General features: G+C 42.4%; 3 protein-coding genes across 5 annotated transcripts; 2 read left to right on the plus strand and 1 right to left on the minus strand.

The window, feature by feature from the left end:
* Window positions 1-77: 77 nt before the first annotated feature.
* Window positions 78-5,531, plus strand: LOC139369396 (uncharacterized). The gene is made up of 11 exons (XM_071108674.1): window positions 78-83; window positions 403-629; window positions 936-1,376; window positions 1,635-1,901; window positions 2,018-2,275; window positions 2,393-2,638; window positions 2,880-3,137; window positions 3,406-3,789; window positions 3,874-4,143; window positions 4,233-4,316; window positions 4,464-5,531. The coding sequence occupies exons 1-11, from the start codon at window positions 78-80 to the stop codon at window positions 4,528-4,530; spliced, it is 2,508 nt and encodes an 835-aa protein (XP_070964775.1). The 3' UTR covers window positions 4,531-5,531.
* A 4,973-nt stretch (window positions 5,532-10,504) lies between these two features.
* Window positions 10,505-13,629, minus strand: LOC139369397 (uncharacterized). The gene is made up of 3 exons (XM_071108675.1): window positions 13,181-13,629; window positions 12,485-12,910; window positions 10,505-10,754 (listed from the first exon to the last, which is right to left on the minus strand). The coding sequence occupies exons 1-3, from the start codon at window positions 13,627-13,629 to the stop codon at window positions 10,505-10,507; spliced, it is 1,125 nt and encodes a 374-aa protein (XP_070964776.1).
* A 3,169-nt stretch (window positions 13,630-16,798) lies between these two features.
* Window positions 16,799-18,900, plus strand: LOC139370718 (uncharacterized). Of its 3 annotated transcripts, none has more exons than XM_071110372.1 (4): window positions 16,890-17,000; window positions 17,226-17,791; window positions 18,032-18,454; window positions 18,585-18,900. In XM_071110372.1, the coding sequence occupies exons 2-4, from the start codon at window positions 17,319-17,321 to the stop codon at window positions 18,613-18,615; spliced, it is 927 nt and encodes a 308-aa protein (XP_070966473.1). In that variant the 5' UTR covers window positions 16,890-17,000; window positions 17,226-17,318; the 3' UTR covers window positions 18,616-18,900. The 3 variants fall into 3 exon arrangements, with proteins under 3 accessions (XP_070966471.1, XP_070966473.1, XP_070966472.1); XM_071110371.1 differs by having other exon boundaries at window positions 16,965-17,033; XM_071110370.1 differs by having other exon boundaries at window positions 16,799-17,791.
* The last annotated feature ends 680 nt before the right edge of the window (window positions 18,901-19,580 follow it).

Here is a 19,580-nt window from a genome sequence, read left to right on the forward strand (position 1 = left end):
TCTGCATTAGCCTAATATGCTAAGTATACACATACTGTTTTGAAAAGATGCAATCTTACTTTGTAGTCTACGGAACAATGGAAGTGCATGATGAGTGCAGAGAGATAGTTCTACTTTATCTACTATAATGTAACCATTCAAAATTCATATCCTCCATCCAACACTTTCTTCATCTCTTTAATGTTACACTGTTTGTTCAGGTTTGCTCCACCACAGGATCAGATAGGATCACCTGAAGAGTGGAGAAAGAGAGAGAAGACATTCCTACTGAGTCTGTGTCTTCAAGCAGCCCTCCATGAGAGAGAAACCATACAAACAACTGTAGAGAAAGTGTTGTCACTGTCTGAAGTTTATCAGGGTCGGAAATGGGATCTCCTACTGGATCTGTACTCTCATGTGAAGGACTATGAGACTCAAACAGGCAGGAGTGTCCTTCCAGCATTACAGACAGTTTACCAGTCAGCTCCTGCAGTCTGGTCCATAGACCTCAGAGAGAGAAAGGCTTCCCTCCTCCTAGAAGTGCTGAAACTCCAACCAGAGAAGAAATCCATAGAGCTAAAAGGCTGGTCAGATGAAGAGATTGAAGTGAGGCGTTTCCTTCAGTGTCTGCCCTACATCTCACAGCTGAGGTGAGTCTGAACATGTGTGGTGGTTAGTGATTATGTGATGCTAATGATTATTGTCTTTTAGAAACCTGGTAAATATAAAAGTTCAAATGTTGGTGAATCTGGTAACATTTATACTCAGATTTCCTGAATGAACATGTTGCATTAAGAAATGTCACACATATATATTTTGAATTTCTCTAAAATAATTTTTTTCATCAAACAGAAGTACATTTATGTAAATGTATAACTGCTTCATATATATTTTAGCGATGACTGGTTTCACGTGTCCATCCATGTCTGAATCAGCTGTTACTGTCCTTGTTGCAGTTTCTGTCCATGGTGGTCTGATATCTCAAAGCTGATCAAGTTCCTGGTGGGTCTCCTGTCTCAAGCAGCAGAGTGGGAGGAGCAGTCAGGAGAGAAGACACTGAAGCTGGTGTCATCAGTGTGTATTTACAGAACCTTCCCTTTCTGTGACGGGGATGATTTTGATGAGTCGTTTCAATGTGATCTCCTGCTGGATCTGTATTCACATGTGAAGGACTATGAGACTCAAACAGGCCGGAGTGTCCTTCCAGCATTACAGCCACTTTACCAGTCAGCTCCTGCAGTCTGGTCCATAGACCTCTCCGAGAGAAAGGCCTCCCTCCTCCTAGAAGTGCTGAAACTCCAACCAGAGAAGAAACCAGTACAGCTGACAGGCTGGTCAGATGAAGAGAGTGAAGTGAGGAGTTTCCTTCAGTGTCTGCCCTATATCTCACAGCTGAGGTGAGTCTGAACATAATGTGTGTGGTTAGTGATTATGTGATGCTAATAGTGATGTGTCTTTATGAAATCTTGTAACATGAAACCTCAATGTTTACTCAGAATACCTGATCTATAAAACTCGTATTACGTTATGTCATGGCATATTATGTAACTTTCTCTGTAACATCACATGGTATTACTTTTCCATGCGACAGTTCAATATTCATGTATTCTAACTGTCGTTTGATTTCATGTGTCCCTCATGTTCTGCTGTTTCAGCTGTGATTCTGACAGGTTCTTCCAGCATGTGTGTGAATCCATCCCTGTGAGGTCCAGAGAGGATGCCCAGCAGTTGGCCTCTCTCCTCCAGGCCTTGGGCTCCACCCTGTCACTGGGAGGACAGTTACCCAGGAAAACCTGCAGGTCTGTGGTGAGAGTGCTTGGCCTCTGTGCCTCCAGAGTGGACCTCACTCTCACCCCCAGCAAGATCTCTCTGAAAGGAGCCTCACTTCTCTTCACACATGTATCACAGCTACACAAGCTCAGGTATGTTTTGTAAGCTAGATTTTACAGGTCTATTTAGTTTGATTTCTTATTGTGCATTTTATCTGAGAAGGTTTCTCTGTTTAAAAGTGGCTTGAGTTTATTTTATTTTATTCCAGGCTGAATGTGGGCATGGCAGTGAGACTGGCCAGGCTGGCTAGGAGGACAGGGAGAGGGGGTTCTCCACTGACTGTCCTAGAGCTCTCCCTGGTCCTAAAGAGCAGCCAGCCACCAGAGAGAGTGTTATCCAGGGCTCTGAGTAGTGTGGCGTCCCTGCTGAGACTCTGGACGGTGCAGTGTCTGGACCTGACTGACTTCTGCATCCAGGGTCACTCTCTCATCACACTACTTTGTCACCAAGGCCCTCTCACTCTCAGGTCAGTTTGAAGCTGTTGTTTTTTTAAAAGTGGTAGAAATAAGTAGAAGTAGTAACTTATGTATGTGTTCTTATTTATATTTGTGTTATTTACTGCCTTTATGTTCCAACCTCCTAGACTGCACTCAGACACTCTGCAGCAGCTGGCTGTAGTTGTGTATGAAGCTCAGGACAAGGACTTGACTCGGTGGTTCCTGGAGAAGGTTGGTGGAGACCTGACCTCCTGTAGGCTGGACTGGGAGGTGCTTCTCTCTCTGCTGCAGCATTCAACCCACAACATCACAGTGGACCTCAGGAAGAACAGGCTTCTAGAGAAGAACATCTCAGATCTTCTCCCCTTTCTGGGAAGGGTTATATTCAAGAGGTGAGTGAACTTAATTTTATATTTAAAGACGTTTTAGAAAGAAGAAAACAAATATTTTACAGTGACATTATTTAGAGTTATACCCTGTATTATCATTAGGGTTATATTCAAGAGGTGTTTGATCTTTATTTAATATTGATAGACTTCAACTATTAGTGTTCTACCCAGGTAGTTGTTATGTGAGTTATCCTTTTTATAACCTTAACACAACCATGACAATCCATTCTACATCTTTCTGCAGGCTCAGTTCCAGCTTTGTGAAGTCCACCATCAGACAGATCTATGACAGTAGAGCCAGTGACTGTGTGTCCAGTTTGTTGAGGTCTTCAGACCATTGGATCAACCTGAACAGCAGAGAGCTGGACAGAGTGGACTGTACTGCGCTGTGTTTCACCCTGCAGCACAGCCACCAAGTCAAAGTCAACCTGCTGTGGACCTCCATACCACCGGGGGAGATAGAGAGCATCCTGCCTCTTCTGGACAGAGTCTCCCAACTCAGGTTTCGTTGGCACTCTTTGACCATTCTAGAATGGATAGAACTGTGATGCTTTACACTGTCAGACTCATTTTAACCACTAACCCTAACCTTAGTGTAATGCACTTACTTACCTTACCCTCAGGGTTGGAATTGAAGGGGAATGCATGGGAGTTGACGTGAATCACAGAGTTGTAGTGTGTTTTATCAGTGTTTTTATTGTGTGCTGGTGTGAAACGAATCCTGTCTCTCGCTCTCTCTCTCTCGCGCTCTCTCTCTCTCTCTCCTGCAGTGTTGACAGGATGCTGTTGCTGAGTTTCCTCCACTCCTGCGCTGCCTCTCAGATCCTGCAGGGGGCACTATCACCACCTTCAGCAATAACAACAGCAGCAGCAGAGCTGCTCAGGGCTCTGCAGCACAGGTTGGACTTCTCCTGCTCCTCCTCTGTGGACCTGTCGGCTCACGACCAGGGGGAGGCGCTGTGTCTGACCACTGACCACTGTAGGGCCATAAACTCTGTTCTGAAGCAGAGCCAGCACAGCACACAGCTGGTTCAGAACCCGACCCAGAACCAGTCCCGAAACCAGCCCCAGGTGCAGCTCATCCTTAAAGACTGTGAGGTGGAGCACGGAGCACTGAGAGAGCTGCTTCCCATCCTGCATATTGTCAAGCTGAGGTTAGATACACAAGGACAAACTAGTTTAGAAAAGTAGGAGTTAGAGCTGTCTCATAATGTTATCTCTGGTTATTGTTCCCTCAGCCCCAGCAAAGCTCTGCTACTTCAGCTGGTGGACCATGTGTGTGAGGGGATTGAAGAGGGAGTGCTGAGGAACGCAGTATCCCTGTGCAGAGCCCTGGATGGGGAGCTGGACCTCAGTGAGACCAGGCTGAACCAAAAGGCCTGTGGATCTCTGGCCCTGGTTCTGGAACACTCAGAGGGGCTGTCAGAACTGGACCTCAGCCACTGCCAACTCACAGACCGCCATCTACAGCCCCTGCTCACACACCTGCACAAAGTTGAAGTCCTTGAGTGAGTGGGTTTCACTCTGTGTGTGTGTGTCCATGTGACTACATGACAAATGTCTGATCCTTCATTCTCTTCCTGTTTCTGTATTTTAGCCTGAGTCACAATGACATCACTGATGCTCTGACCGACAGAATTCTCCAACTGGTCTCCACCAACACTTCAATCCGCACCGTACGGTGAGTGTGTGTGTGATGTCAGTTTGTGTGTGCACGTGAGATCATATGGTCTCTTTTTCTGGGTGCAACTATTTAATGGTGGTTGTCTGTAGTGTAATGTTCTAAAACTAATAATGATGATGATGATGATAGTGTTCTTCTCTACAGGCTCTTCAGCAACAGAATCAAGGACAGAAGTCCGTTCCTGACAGACAAGAGGTTTGACATCTGGTGAAGCAGCATCAGGTCCAAGTCCAGACAGAGGAAGCGAAGATGGATGTTGAAGAGGTAGAGGAAGCGAAGATGGATGTTGAAGAGGTAGAGGAAGCGAAGATGGATGTTGAAGATGGGTGTAGTAGCTACGAAGCCTCATCTCATCAACCTTAACCTGGACACTAAACGTATCCTAATTTTAACCAATTCTTAAATATTGAATGAAAGCCACACACCCTTAGTTTTTAGCTGACCTCATCATGGTGTCAGAAGAACTGCAAGTGATGTCATCAGGGATTTGGGGACTAAGGTATTGTAAAAATAGTTGAGACTCCAGAACTCTGGAATGTTCTGAGTGTAATGGATAGGAATGTGTAGTTTTATTTACCTCTTACATGGTTCTGAAAAACACAGGAACATGTGTAGTATAACGTTTTTACTAGATGATTTTTGTGATCTGACAATTTGTGAAATTCCTTCAGAAGGAATGGATTGTATATGTGCTTTTATAGTCTAGTATTTATCAGGTTGATGTGAATGTGTTCTACAGTTGCAGTGGGAGACTTAATACATGAGTGTTTTGTTGCAGGTCAACCTCATGGTATTGTTACTCAGGCTAGCCCTGTTGAGAACCAAGCTTCCCTATTCAGGAAGCAAGAGATGTGTTGACTTCTCTTGAACGTTTGCTATGTTGTGCAACGTTTTGTACTGAATGACACGTTTCCCCGAAATGTTCCTGAACAGACTTCGAGGTACGTTTGGTGGGTGTAGCGAGGTGTGGCTTGACATATTTTTATTTTTAAAGGGCCGTGGCCATGCTGACAGCATTCTCCAACCCACAACCCAACCCCTCCCCATTTTTCAACTGGTTGTTCAGTACAGCACCGTTTACGTTCAATTGAACCGTTTCAGAACGTAGAAACATACTGAACGCAGCCCTGGTGAAGTTCAGGGCAGAAAGTAGCTACAAGTGGGTGGAAACCATTGATGCCTCGCAACACGTCAAACCAATCAATTGCCTTGCTTTGGCGGAGCACTGAAGGTAGCCACTAGTGCCATAGGAGGAACAGTGTGTGAGGATGCCCAGGAAATCGCTGATGTATAACATAGGCTGTATGTACACACACCATAACAAAATGTATTTAGTAGAGCAGTTGTAATGCCTTCATCGACTTGTGATGAACATTACACGCAGCTTCCCTTTTAAGGGCATGTGGGGGAGGTTTCTTGAAATATAACATCCAATCAAAATGTAGCCGCTGGAACCCAGCAGACCATTCTGTTTTGGCTCATACAAAATTCTCCAATTCTCCAGCATGACAACAATGTGATTTTGGAGGTATGGCTACATGAGACTAGTACAATGAGACTAGTTGGTCGAAGTCTTTAGCTTATTCCTTTAGTCCCGCCCCATTTTACCTTCACAGATTTATGCTGGGATCTTTTCCACGTGTGAAGTAGCTGGTGGCTCTTGCCCTTGAAGCATGGTGTTACAGATTCAAGCCTGGACTGGTCAATGTGGTTTTGGTAGCACTAACCTGATGGTGATAGAAGCATTGGATTCCTTCTCCGGTTAATCCTGTGGTTCGGGAACAAAAGTGTCTACTTTTTCCTCCATAACCACTGCTGGTTACTGTTCCATATCCGCAGAGGGGAATCCCAGGATGAACCACTCTCCACTTATCGCTTTCTTCCGGCCAACAAGGCACAGCCATCTTACGTGTCACAGCTACTCCCAGCAGTCTGTACCCCCAGCAGCCTGTAACCCCAGCAGCCTGTACTCCCAGCAGCCTGTACCCCCAGCAGCCTTTACTCCCAGCAGCCTTTACTCCCAGCAGCCTTTACTCCCAGCAGCCTGTATCCCCAGCAGCCTTTACTCCCAGCAGCCTTTACTCCCAGCAGCCTTTACTCCCAGCAGCCTTTACTCCCAGCAGCCTTTACTCCCAGCAGCCTGTACCCCCAGCAGCCTGTACCCCCAGCAGCCTTTACTCCCAGCAGCCTTTACTCCCAGCAGCCTTTACTCCCAGCAGCCTGTACCCTCAGCAGCCTGTACCCCCAGCAGCCTGTACCCCCAGCAGCCTGTACCCCCAGCAGCCTGTACCCCCAGCAGCCTTTACTCCCAGCAGCCTTTACCCCCAGCAGCCTTTACTCCCAGCAGCCTTTACCCCCAGCAGCCTTTACCCCCAGCAGCCTTTACCCCCAGCAGCCTTTACTCCCAGCAGCCTTTACTCCCAGCAGCCTTTACTCCCAGCAGCCTTTACCCCCAGCAGCCTTTACTCCCAGCAGCCTTTACTCCCAGCAGCCTTTACTCCCAGCAGCCTTTACTCCCAGCAGCCTTTACCCCCAGCAGCCTTTACCCCCAGCAGCCTTTACTCCCAGCAGCCTTTACCCCCAGCAGCCTTTACCCCCAGCAGCCTTTACCCCCAGCAGCCTTTACTCCCAGCAGCCTTTACTCCCAGCAGCCTTTACCCCCAGCAGCCTTTACTCCCAGCAGCCTTTACTCCCAGCAGCCTTTACCCCCAGCAGCCTTTACTCCCAGCAGCCTTTACTCCCAGCAGCCTTTACTCCCAGCAGCCTTTACTCCCAGCAGCCTTTACCCCCAGCAGCCTTTACCCCCAGCAGCCTTTACTCCCAGCAGCCTTTACTCCCAGTAGTCTTTACTCCCAGCAGTCTTTACCCCCAGCAGCCTTTACCCCCAGCAGCCTTTACTCCCAGCAGCCTTTACCCCCAGCAGCCTTTACCCCCAGCAGCCTTTACTTGCTCAGCAACAGAGGGCTCAGTTTTAAGGCAACCATGATAGAGAGCCAGCACTGGTTTCAAACCTACAACGCCAGAGCCACAGACTTCTTAACATTCGTTACACTTCGGATTCTGACATCGATGTTTATCACCTAAAGCACAAGTGTTGAGTTTTGAACCTATAACCTCTTGGATGAAAGGCAAAGTACTCAAAAAAATATATTCTAGCTCTTAAATTAAATGTCAGTAGCCTACATTTAATCTATGATTTTCAATTACAGCATTATTTCATCTGCAGTTATTCTTCTGATATTTATTCTGTTACCAATAATATTTACATGTTAATATTATCTTCTGATTACAATTATTATGACTCATATTTTAACTAAATGCAACCTATTAGCTTCCAAAATGTAAGTAGGTATATCTAGCTGTCAGATGACACGTTCTGAATTTCTGATGGAATGGCTTGGCCTGCACTTTGTAAAAACCCATAGTGAATGTTTGAAAAATATGCACACATTTTGCAATCCAAAATGTGTGCAATTCGAATCTCATCAAAGATTACTTTAACTAATTAGAAATGTTTCAACTACTTAACATGTTAGCTAACCCTTCCCCTAACCCCTAACCTTAACTCTTTAAACTAGCTCCTAATCCTAACCTTAACTCTAGCCTAGCTAGCGTTAGCCACAACAAATTGTAATTTGTAATATATCATACGAAATGGATGATGGACTTCCACAAAACTTGAGACATCTGTGGCATTGTGTTGTGTGATACAACTGCACATTTTAGATTTGTCCTTTTATTGTCCATAGCACAAGGTGCACCTGTGTAATGATCATGCTGTTAAATCACTTTCTTGATATGCCACACCTGTCAGATGGATGGATTATGTCAGCAAAGGAGAAATGCTCACTAACAGGGATGTAAACTCATTTTTGCACAACATTTTAAAGCAATAAGCTTTTTGTGCGTATGGAACATTTCCGTAATCATTTATTTCATCTCATGAAACATGGGACTAACACTTTACATGTTGCGTTTACATTTGTGTTCAATGTAATACATACCATATGAAACGTAACATACACTATATGGAGTGTCTCGGATTTACATTTACTATACTACATCTACCACTGAGTTCAGGTTGAGCTCACCGGCAGGGAATTCGTAACTGCCACCCCTACGTATGAGTATCATATTTACAAAAATAAAGAATTCCCTGCTCCAATGTCAATATGAAGTCCATTTGGCCAAGGCAGGTCCACCCCATCAGCAGCAAGCAGTAGCCAGGGGACAGTGTTGAAAGTGTCCATATGACAAGTACTCCATGGCATGGCTAGTCCACGGCTGCACTCTGGAGGCAGCAGGTTTCCAGTCAGGTGCTGGTGGTGTCTCCCCAACAGAGGAGGGCCACAATCCAGCATTGGAGAGCAGGCCCGAGGTGTGCTGTCCCACTAGTGCAGGAACTGGAGGACCCTGGATGAGGATAGATGGCGTCGCTGAGGCTGCCGAGTGGACTGGAGGGCCGACGAATGCTGGGTCAGCCGGGGTTCTGGCTGCTGCTGGTCTAGTGAAGGGGCCTGTGGCCCTTGGCTAGGCAGGTGTGCTGACTGAGGCTCCAGCTGCAGTGTCGTCCGTTATTTCTCTACAACGCCCACAAGCTTCACAGGACTAGTCAGACGGTCATTCAGTGACTTTGTGGTAAAAATGACTGGAGGTGAATAGAGCCATTCCACATTTTATTACACATAAAAAATATCCTGAGCTTTCTTATATCTCTCAGATACAGGAAACATGTTTCAAAACATACTTCCTTGTTATGACATTTTTTTACCATCTGTTTTGCCGTGAGTGAATGTGTTATTCAATGTGTTTCTATGGGCTATAGCACCCCCTACAGGAGTCCTAAAATTCTATATGAAATGGCTAAATGGTCTTTGGTATGGACATCTTAAAGGCCCAGCGCAGTCAAAAACGTGATACTCCTGTGTTTTATAGACTGAGTATACAAAACATTAAGAGGACCTTCCTAATATTGAGTTGCACCCTGCTTTTTGCCCTCAGCCATCCAGACTCAATTCATCAGGGCATAGACTCTATAAGGTGTGGAAAAGCGTTCCACAGGGATGCTGGCCCATGTTGACTCCAATGCTTCCCACAGTTGTCAAATTGGCTGGATGCCCATTTGGTGGTGGACCATTCTTGATGCACACGGGAAACTGTTGATTGTGAAAAACCCAGCAGCGCTGCAGTTCTTAACACAAACCGGTGCACCTGGCACCTACTACCATACCCCGTTCAAAGGCACTTAAATATTTTGTCTTGCCCATTCACGCTCTAAATGGCAGACATACACAATCTATATCTCAGTTGTCTCAAGGTTTAAACATCTGTTAATGTTATGGAAACAGCAGGTGTTCATAATGTTTTGTGCATTCAGTGGTAATGTAAGAGCTGTTTGAGAAGACTGTTTTGGTGGGATGGAGTTCTGGCCTTCCATGGTGACGTCACCATGCGTTAATGAGTGAATAGATCATATTCACTAATTAAGGCTATATTTCACAATAGGCCTACTCAGGCCACCTTTTGCAATATGCAATTATTCATGTAACAATCATAACAAATACTTCAGAAATATAATCAATAATATTCACAATGTCATTGCCCACACTTTGATTGTCTTTGGATTGTAGACACACAAGTCTTCCTCTTGGTTGATCTGCACCGTCCCAACACCTGCTGGTAGCCAGGCAGAGTCAGAACAAGTGGTAATTGTCTATGATCAGAACTCTTCCAAAATCCACCCTTAGTTTCAGAACCCCCCTGTTGGATTCAGGAACACCTAATGGGGTATTTAATGGCTTTTCGGACACCAGCAACAAGCATACCATCTCTGGATGGTGTGAAGCCATATCTCTGTAGTGTCACCGCAGACTGTTTTGTTGTTTCAACATGCATGGCGTAGACACGGCAACCTTCAGGGGTGACTTTACTCTTAACATGATTGTTTTTAGATCAGTAAAACAGACAGTATTTGCTGAAATTAGATATTGCATTTGTAGGTATGTTACATTATTTCATATTGTAGGCAAATTATTTTGTTGTTTGACTGAGGAAGGGGGAGTAAAATATTTTTACAATTCATCACCAAATGGAATCACTGCTCTACTGTGAAGTTGTCACGTACCACCCCATACCATCGCAGGTAATAACAAGAAAAATGGCTTGCAATGTATTTCAACAGTCTTTCATACTTTCAAGTTATTTCCATGACCTTTCACTATCTTTGGGTTGTAGACACAGTCCTCCTCTTCCATGCCAACCTCAGGTGGAACCCAGCCAGTGTCATAGCCATGCACAGTGTTCCAGGTCTTCTGCTTGGGGTGGTTCTTCTTCTCTATGATAATAACCTTCCCCACATCCACTCTGACTTGAAGTACTCTTTTCTCCCAGTAGGGGACACCAGGGGGGGTTTCAATGGCTTTTAGAATGTCCCAACTAACATAGGCACCAGTTCCAAGAACACTTTAGTCTGCACTTGGTGTGAAACCATTGTTCTTAATCAACTCTGTTGTGGTGCCGTGGAACATCACATATTCTGTCTGGTCTTCAGGAAGTGTGTTGCTGTCTAGGAAGTTGATGTAGTATGTGGAGTTAGCCATAAACTAGAAACCAAACTGCAACTGGATACACCTCTGCTGAGATGAACTGTATTATAAGCCAATACAATGCACAATAACACATTGTAATATTAAATAGTCCTTTAACTGAAACTGTTACACCAAATAGTGATGTTTAGAAAATAACAATATGCTGAATCACTATTGTTACAGTAATATTACAAGTGTTGTAACATTATCATGCTTACATATAAATGTACTTTGTAAACAGGGTTTGTTTAATATATCTAAGATAAGTGTCCAATAACAAGACTGTTTAATAAAGACTGTTGTTTATTATACTGTGTATGCTTAGGAAACAGTGCTTCTTACTGATCTCGCTACTATGCTTTCCACTAGTCAATAACAAGACTGTTCATTTGTCTAGAATTACAGGATATTTTTCTTACCTGCTATTACTTGACAAATGCAGGATTATTATACTGTATTCTTAGGAAACCTACAGTAGTGCTTCATACAGAGTGCTTTACTGATTTCATTTCCTGGTTACAACGCTTGTCTCTATAGAGATGGATAAGGCACACAGAGCAGGGATCTCCAACTGGTGGCCCAGTTAAATGGTTGGACATAAAAGACTGTAAAAACACCAGCAAATCAGCTCCAAGTGATTTTCATTTGTGAAATCTGTTCTAAGGTATTTCCATGTATAATAGAGGTTTGTAATTATGTTTTAGTCGAACATATTTGTTTGTGCTTCTTGCGGTCAATTTGCAGTCTACAAATGATTTGTAATTATGTTCCGGCCCCCCGACCATCCGTTCAAGAAAGAAATGGGACCTGCGGCTGAATCTAGTTGATGATCGCTGACCTAGAGCATAGTAGTCCCTCGGAATGTAGAACCATGATGCCTCTATGTAAGGGGAAAGCAACAACACCCACTCAGATAGTAGAGGTAGTCTAATGAATACCGAACTAAAAACATATATGGTATCCCAATCTGAGCATTTCAAAATGGCTGACACCTTCCGCAAACAGTGAGAACTCTGTTTATGGAAGTCTATGGAAGACACGCAACATTGACTAAATTAGTTCATATATTTCCGCAGCACAGATACTTCAATAGATTAACTGATTGGAATTCGGAGGGGGGGAAAAGACAACAAACAATGTGTGAAACTTGTTTATTTGAGATTTATTATAGGAACGAGGATCATTGTTACACATGCATTATTTACATCACGTAAATATGAATATTTAATATGATGAGGTTAAATGATTGATTGCATATAGATTGACATGTGAAATCATCTTGTTGGCCTGCAAAATATAGCTTCTTCTTCCTATGAACTGCATCATGTGGGTCCGTCTGATTCTAACCATCCTCTTCTGGTGACCATGAGGTGATGCTGGATGCTCCCACTGAATGCAGAACGCCATCAGTTCTACAGTGACGGGTTTAACCTGCAGGAAACAGAATAGAATACAAGCTGTCTCAATTAAAACCTGCATGTGTGTATAGTGGAACTCACACTAAGTGCCCTTCAAGCCTTCTACTGTAGGGGTACTTCCATTGTGATAAGGTACTGACTGTGGCTCAATATCACTCACATTTTCATGGTGGACACTTTCAGCATTGTCAGCACTGTGATTCTCTTTGGGTCGAAAACACAGTCCTCCTCTTGGTCGCTATTCACCATGCCAACACCAGGTGAAACCCAGGCAGTGTCATACCCATGCTTAGTGTGCCAGTTGTATTGCATGTCGTGATCCTGTTTGTTAATGATCTTAACCTTGCCAACATCCACCTTCACTTTCAGAACCATCTTGTCTGAGTCATCGGCCCCAATGGGGTATTTAATGACTTTTCGGATGTCTCGACTGAGGTAAACACCTGCACCAAGCATGCCATCTTTGGAAGGTTTGAATCCATTTCTCTGTATATCCACAGCAATCTGTTTTGATGTTCCATGATACATCACATAGACGTGGCTGTCCTCAGGGGAGACTCCACTCTGAAGATGACGGTATCTAGATCTGTAAGACAAGCAGACCGTTTTTGCTTCAATATGATATTATATTAGCTTCCAATCTTCACATAGTTTATTTAAAATAATGATTTGTTAAAGGAGACTTGATTTTTAGGTCATTGGGGAAATTTAGTTTTTTTAAATTCCTGGTCATCTGACCTCCCAAACTAGGCTCTAAAAACAAATCCGTTAGAAAGATCTAGAATTATATCTATTGCATCATTACAGGTAAAACCAATCAGAGGGTTTGCACTACAACAGTCTCTTTCATACTTACATGGTCTTTTTGTTTACTTTCATGACCTCCATGACTTTGATTCTCTTTGGGTCGTAGACACAGTTCTCCTGTCGGTTGCTTTCTACCATATCGACACCTGGTGGAACCCAGGCGGTGTCATATCCATGCTCGGTATGCCAGGTCTTCTGCATGGGGTGATCCTGCTGGTCTATGATCTTAACCTTCCCTACATCCACTCTGACTTTTAGTACTCTTCTCTTAGAGTTGGAAACACCAAGGGGGTATTCACAGGCTTTTTGAATGTCCCGTGTAACATAAACACCAGCACCAAGCATGCTGATATCTGCTCTTGATAGTATGAAGCCATTCTTCTTAATCAGCTCTGCAGCCTCTACTGAGGTGCCATGGAACATCACATATGTTCGTTGATCCTCAGGATGTTCACCAGTGTCGAGAAAGTTGTCTAAGTATGGAGAGTTTGGTTTCATTTTCCTCAGGCAAGCCCTAGTCAACATGATGATTCTAGCTGTGAGAACCTGTAGCAAAATATGCTTTTATGAATATACAAACTTCTGCAATCCTGTAGTAACGATTTAGATCTCCTACAAGGCCTTCAGAAAGTAGTCATACCTCTTGACTGATTCCACATGTTGTTGTTACAGCCTGAATTCAAAATTGATTCAATGTTTTTCTCTCTCACCCATCTACACACACAATACGCCATAATGACAAAGTGAAAACATGTTTTTAGACATTTTAGCAAGCTTATTGAAAATATTTAAAATATCTCATTTACACAAGTATTCGCACCCCCTTTGCCTTGACATTCCAAATAGATTTTTTATTTACTTAATTGATTTTGAATTCAGTCTGCAACACAACAAAATGTGGAATAAATCAAGAGGTATGAATACTTTCTGAAGGCCCTGTGGAAGTAACCTGAAGTGTAATAAAAGGAGACTCCGCCTGCACATTGTAATACTTGCCAATTAAATAAGAATTATAAAGGGCAACATGTCGACCACAAATAGACTTTATCCAGGCTACTAATTCAGAAATGTCACATGCTTTTGCCAACTACTGTGTTGCCTTAGTATATTTCTTTGGCTCACATGAATAATACGTCAATAGTGCACAATGTACTTGGTATGTTACAAGCACTTGAAACTTGTTTGTAATTTTATAAATACATTATAATTCAGATAATCTCTATTGTATCATTCACTTTTATAGAAAATACTATATATTGGATTATATCCTCTGGCTTGTGATTTAAATTTTTCAATGCGATGTTAACATTTGTGAAGTAGCTAATAAGCAACTTTCTAAAAAGTCAAATTATAATTTGGTCATCCTTACCTGCTACTGTGGAATCAGATTCAACCAACCAGTCAGACTAATTCAGGATTATATGACAGAGTTTAGTTCTCGTTTCCCCTCGGTTTCCTCTCCCTCGCTCTCTCCCCCTCCCCCTCTCTCTCAAATTCTAATTAGAGAGAGAGAGCAAAGTCCATCCATATTTATGACCAGGATAACTCTTTGCTAGTGAAAAGCAACCACGCCAACTCAAATGAGAAAGAAGCCCAATCTAATGGGTACATAAACATGTCTGGTACATCTTACACCAGCAAGACGTCTGGAGCATTTTGAAATTGCAATGCTGACACCTTTGACCAGTAAATTGATGTCTGTAGTGTTTATACATCAGACTAAGATCAGTTGTTGAGTCAATCTGAACAGTGAGTACACAGCTGTCATTTGCGACTAAATTGAAGATACTATTAGTCTATAGAAGACACCTATTGACTAATATTATACATTTTGTCCAGTAGGTACATTATTTTAAAGTGCATTATATATTTAAGTGCAGTATTGTACAGGTAAGTGCCAAAATAAAGGAAACACCAACATAAAGTGTCTTAATGGGGTGTTGGGCCACCACGATCCAGAACAGTTTCAATGCACCCAGGCATAGATTCTACAAGTGTCTGGAACTCTACTGGAGGGATGTGACACCATTCTTCCATGACAAATTCCATAATTTGGTGTTTTGTTGACGGTGGTAGAAAACGCTCTCTCAGGCGTTGCTCCAGAATCTCCCATAAGTGTTCAATTGGGTTGAGATCTGGTGGCTGAGACGGCCAGGGCAAATGGTTTACATTGTTTTCATGCTCATCAAACCATTACGTCACCACTAGTGCCCTGTGGATGGGGGCATCGCCATGGTAGTCAAAATAATGGCCCAGCATTTTTATACTATACATGACCCTAAGCATGATGGAATGTTAAGTGATTCGTTAACTCAGGGACCACACCTGTGTGGAAGCACCTGGTTTCAATATAGTTTGTACCCCTCATTTACTCAACTGTTTCTATTATTTTGGCAGTTACCTGTATTTTGCACTTCAACAGGATTATTCAGAATGACAAGTTCTCTATGGTTCCCTTCATGATTCATTTTGGGTCGTAAACACAGTCCTCCTCTTGGTTGCTCGGCACCATGCCAACACCAGGTAAAACCCAGGCAGTGTCATACTCAATGTGCCAGGTCTTCCCCTTGGGGTGGTACTGCATCCACTCTGACTCTAATGGGCAACGTCAAAATGCTTCAACTTCATTATCTCCAGCACTGCCCCAACATCAACAACATATGAGAAAATGGCATGTTTCTATGTTTTGTGGTAAAAAAGATGACGTCATCGGTGTGCGTTTGTGTGATTTTAACAAATAATGAGTAGACGTTGCCTAATAATTCTCTACTAATTGGTTGATGATGTCATTGGAAACATCTTTTTTTTTAAACTACAAAACATAGAAATGTGCAATTTTCACACCCTGCATGTTGATGTTGGGGTGGTGCTGGAGATGATGAAAATGAAGTTGAAACACTTTGAAATGTCCCTTAAGCTACTCTTGTCTTAGTGTCTGGAACCCCAAGAGGGTTTTCTTCTGGATTTTCGGTGTCAGAAGTGGATGGTTCAAATGTCCAGCATGATGCAGCAACAGTCCACAGTAAGAAGGAGCAAAATAGGCTCACAAAAGGCTGAGGATTTGATATGGGAATTGATGTGCAATCAATCATATAACCTTATCATATATTTTAGAAATATAATCAATCATATTTACTTGATAATGAACGTGTATCAATGATCATACCTTGTTTAAAGAAGGGTTTTCTTCCTATAATACATCTCAAATAAACTGTAGAAGTTCCCTATACTGTTTGAGTGTTTTACCTCCACAAAATCCAAACAGGTTTTATTAATGTACAGCGTCTGTGGTGTAGAAATATATTGATAATATTGGTCAATGTTGTGCCTTCCATAGACGTATCAACGGTGTCTTCCTGTTAGTCGCAGACAGTGGTTGTGTGATCACTGTTTAGATCGACAACACATTACTGATTCTGATCGTAGTCTGATATACAAGGCAAAGGGTGGCTACTTTGAAGAATCTCAAATATAACATATATTTGGATTTGTTTAACACTTCTTTGGTTACTACATGATTCCATGTGTTATTTAATAGTTTTGATGTCTTCGCTACTTTTTTACAATGTAGAAAATAGTAAAAAATAAAGAAAAACCCTTGAATGAGTAGGCGTGCCAAACTTTTGACTGGTCCTGTATAAAGACAAAAAACGTCAATGTATTTGTCAAAGGTGTCCGCATTGCAATTTTAAAACGCTCCAGAGGTCTTAATACGGCATGACGTTTCACATATGTTCATGATCATGTACCCATTAGATTAGATTCTAACGTGAGTGGGTGTGGTTTTTACTTACAAAGAAACAGAAAACCTAACGTTTTCCTCAAGAACCAGGAAATGAAACTTGAGTGGGAGGAAACCCTCACATACGGTATAGTCCTGCATTCGTCTGTTACTTTAGCGGGTGAGAATAATGTTATTTGAAACACTAGAAGTTAGCTGTCTTATTATTGAACACTCGATATAAGTCAAATACTGTTTTGTTTACCAGTCTTTACTTTCGAATGTTATAATGCTATTCTAATACTATTGTAACATTGATTCTGGATACGTTGAATAGTTATTTAAACATTACAATTTGCTTTAACGGTTCCAGCCTAAATCATTTGCAAAATGGCTAGGCCTTAAAAATAGTTTTGGGGATTACAGCTCATTTGTCAGAGGTGTATTCAGCTGCAGTTTGATTATTATGGCGTTGAAGGGGTACACCAAGCAGAAAAACAAAACAAATTCACCATACTACTTAGAAAACATTCTTGAGACCAATGAGCATCCAGAGGATCACAAAGAATATGTGATGTTCCACGGCACCACAAAAGAGGCTACAGAGTTGATAAAGAAGAATGGTTTCACACCATCAAGAGAAGAACTTGGGCCTGGTGTGTATGTCAGTCGAGACATCGGGAAAGCAATTAAATACCCCCTTGGTGTTTCCAACAATAAGAGAAGAGTACTAAAAGTCAAAGTGGATGTAGGGAAGGTTAAAATCATAGATCGACAGAACCACCCCATGCAGGAGACCTGGCATACCGAGCATGGATATGACACGGCCTGGGTTCCCCCAGGGGTCAGTATGGTGCTGAGCAACCAACAGGGGAACTGTGTCTACGACCCAAAGAGAATCAAAGTCATGCAGGTCATGAAAGTAAAAGAAAACAACATGTAAGTATAGAATAAACTGTTGTAAAGCACTGCTAACATTCTCTTGGTTTTACCTGTCATGAACAATTGAACTTCACAGCAGTCAATTGTGTTTTGAGCTTTCCAATGGCATTGTTATAGTATATTTGTGGAGGGCTTACAAATTAGTTTGAGATATTTTGCCTCAAATTTAAAATACTGCAACTGTAGAAGGTTGTACTTTTATCACATTTCTGCAAAAACGGTCTCTCTATCTTACAGATCTCGACACCGTCATCTTCAGAGTGGAGTCTCCCCTGAGGACAGCCACGTCTACGTGATGTACCATGGAACATCAAAACAGATTGCTGTGGATATACAGAGAAATGGATTCAAACCTTCCAAAGATGGCATGCTTGGTGCAGGTGTTTACCTCAGTCGAGACATCCGAAAAGCCATTAAATACCCCATTGGGGCCGATGACTCAGACAAGATGGTTCTGAAAGTGAAGGTGGATGTTGGCAAGGTTAAGATCATTGATGTGCAGGGTCACGACATGCAATACGACTGGCACACATATGGGTATGACACTGCCTGGGTTCCACCTGGTGTTGGCATGGTGCCGAGCAACCAACAGGAGAACTGTGTCTACGACCCAAAGAGAATCAAAGTCATGGCATTGCTGAAAGTGGCCATCTTGAAAAAGTATGTAATATTGAACTTCTCTCACAAATCACTAAATGGAAGTTTTCATTTTCCTAGAAGGCTTGCACTTGAAATATGTACTCCACTACTTGCAGGTTCTAACATATTGTGTGTGTTTCTCTATCCTCAGGTTAAACCCCTCACTGGAGGTTGAGTCTTGAAGGTGTATTCAAGGAGCATTACACTTCATATTCATCAGGATAAGAGGATGTAACATGCTGCTATAGCTACACATTCAATATTGCATAGGAATATGCTATATTTTGCCAAAGGCTTGCTGATAATTGGCAATACACCTACTGTATATGCAATTAATATAACCTTATCACATTTTTAAAAACGATTCAATGATATTCACTTGACATAAACAAGGCGTGTATCATTGATCATAATTGTTCCGAATAATTGTCTTCCTATAATACATTTCAAATAAACCTCTAAAGTCACCCACTGTTTGAGTGTGTTCATTTAATCTGAAGCATCTTTACTGCGGAAACATTGGCAATATTTAGTCAATGTTGTGTGTCTGCCATAGGTTTATAAGGTGTCTTCCAGTTTGACGCTGGTGGCAGCTGAATGCTCACTACTGTTTGCAAAAGATGTCAGCAGCTTTCAATGTCAGGTTGGTGACATACCACTTAAACATTTTAATACAGTAGGTTTATGGTTATGTATTTATTAGACCACCTCTATCTGTGTGGGATGGTTGCTTTTCACTTACATAGAGGTATCATGGTTCTACATTCTGATGGACTGCTATGCTCTCTAGAGACATAGAGACAGTTATTTGTGGCAAGTGTGCCCTCTATTCATCTCTATGTCTAGTGACGAGTGGAAACCTGGAAATGAAACCTAAGCACGGTAGTGAGTCGTCACTAGTTACCTCAGCCGCAAAGTCTTCAACCTCGCCTATTTCTTATTAAAGTGTGGTTTTAAACATAACCCTAACTTTAACCCTAGATGTAACCTCACTGTTAACCCTGATGACTAACCCTAACCTTAAATGAAGACCAAAAGGCACATTTTTATTTTCCTTCATTTGTGGCTGTGGTAACTAGTGGAAAGCACAGTAGCGAGATCAGTAAGAAGCACTGTTTCCTAAGCATACACTGTTTAATAAACAAGT

Source organism: Oncorhynchus clarkii, chromosome 17 (genome assembly GCF_045791955.1).
Source record: "Oncorhynchus clarkii lewisi isolate Uvic-CL-2024 chromosome 17, UVic_Ocla_1.0, whole genome shotgun sequence".
Classification (NCBI taxonomy): Eukaryota; Metazoa; Chordata; class Actinopteri; order Salmoniformes; family Salmonidae; genus Oncorhynchus; species Oncorhynchus clarkii.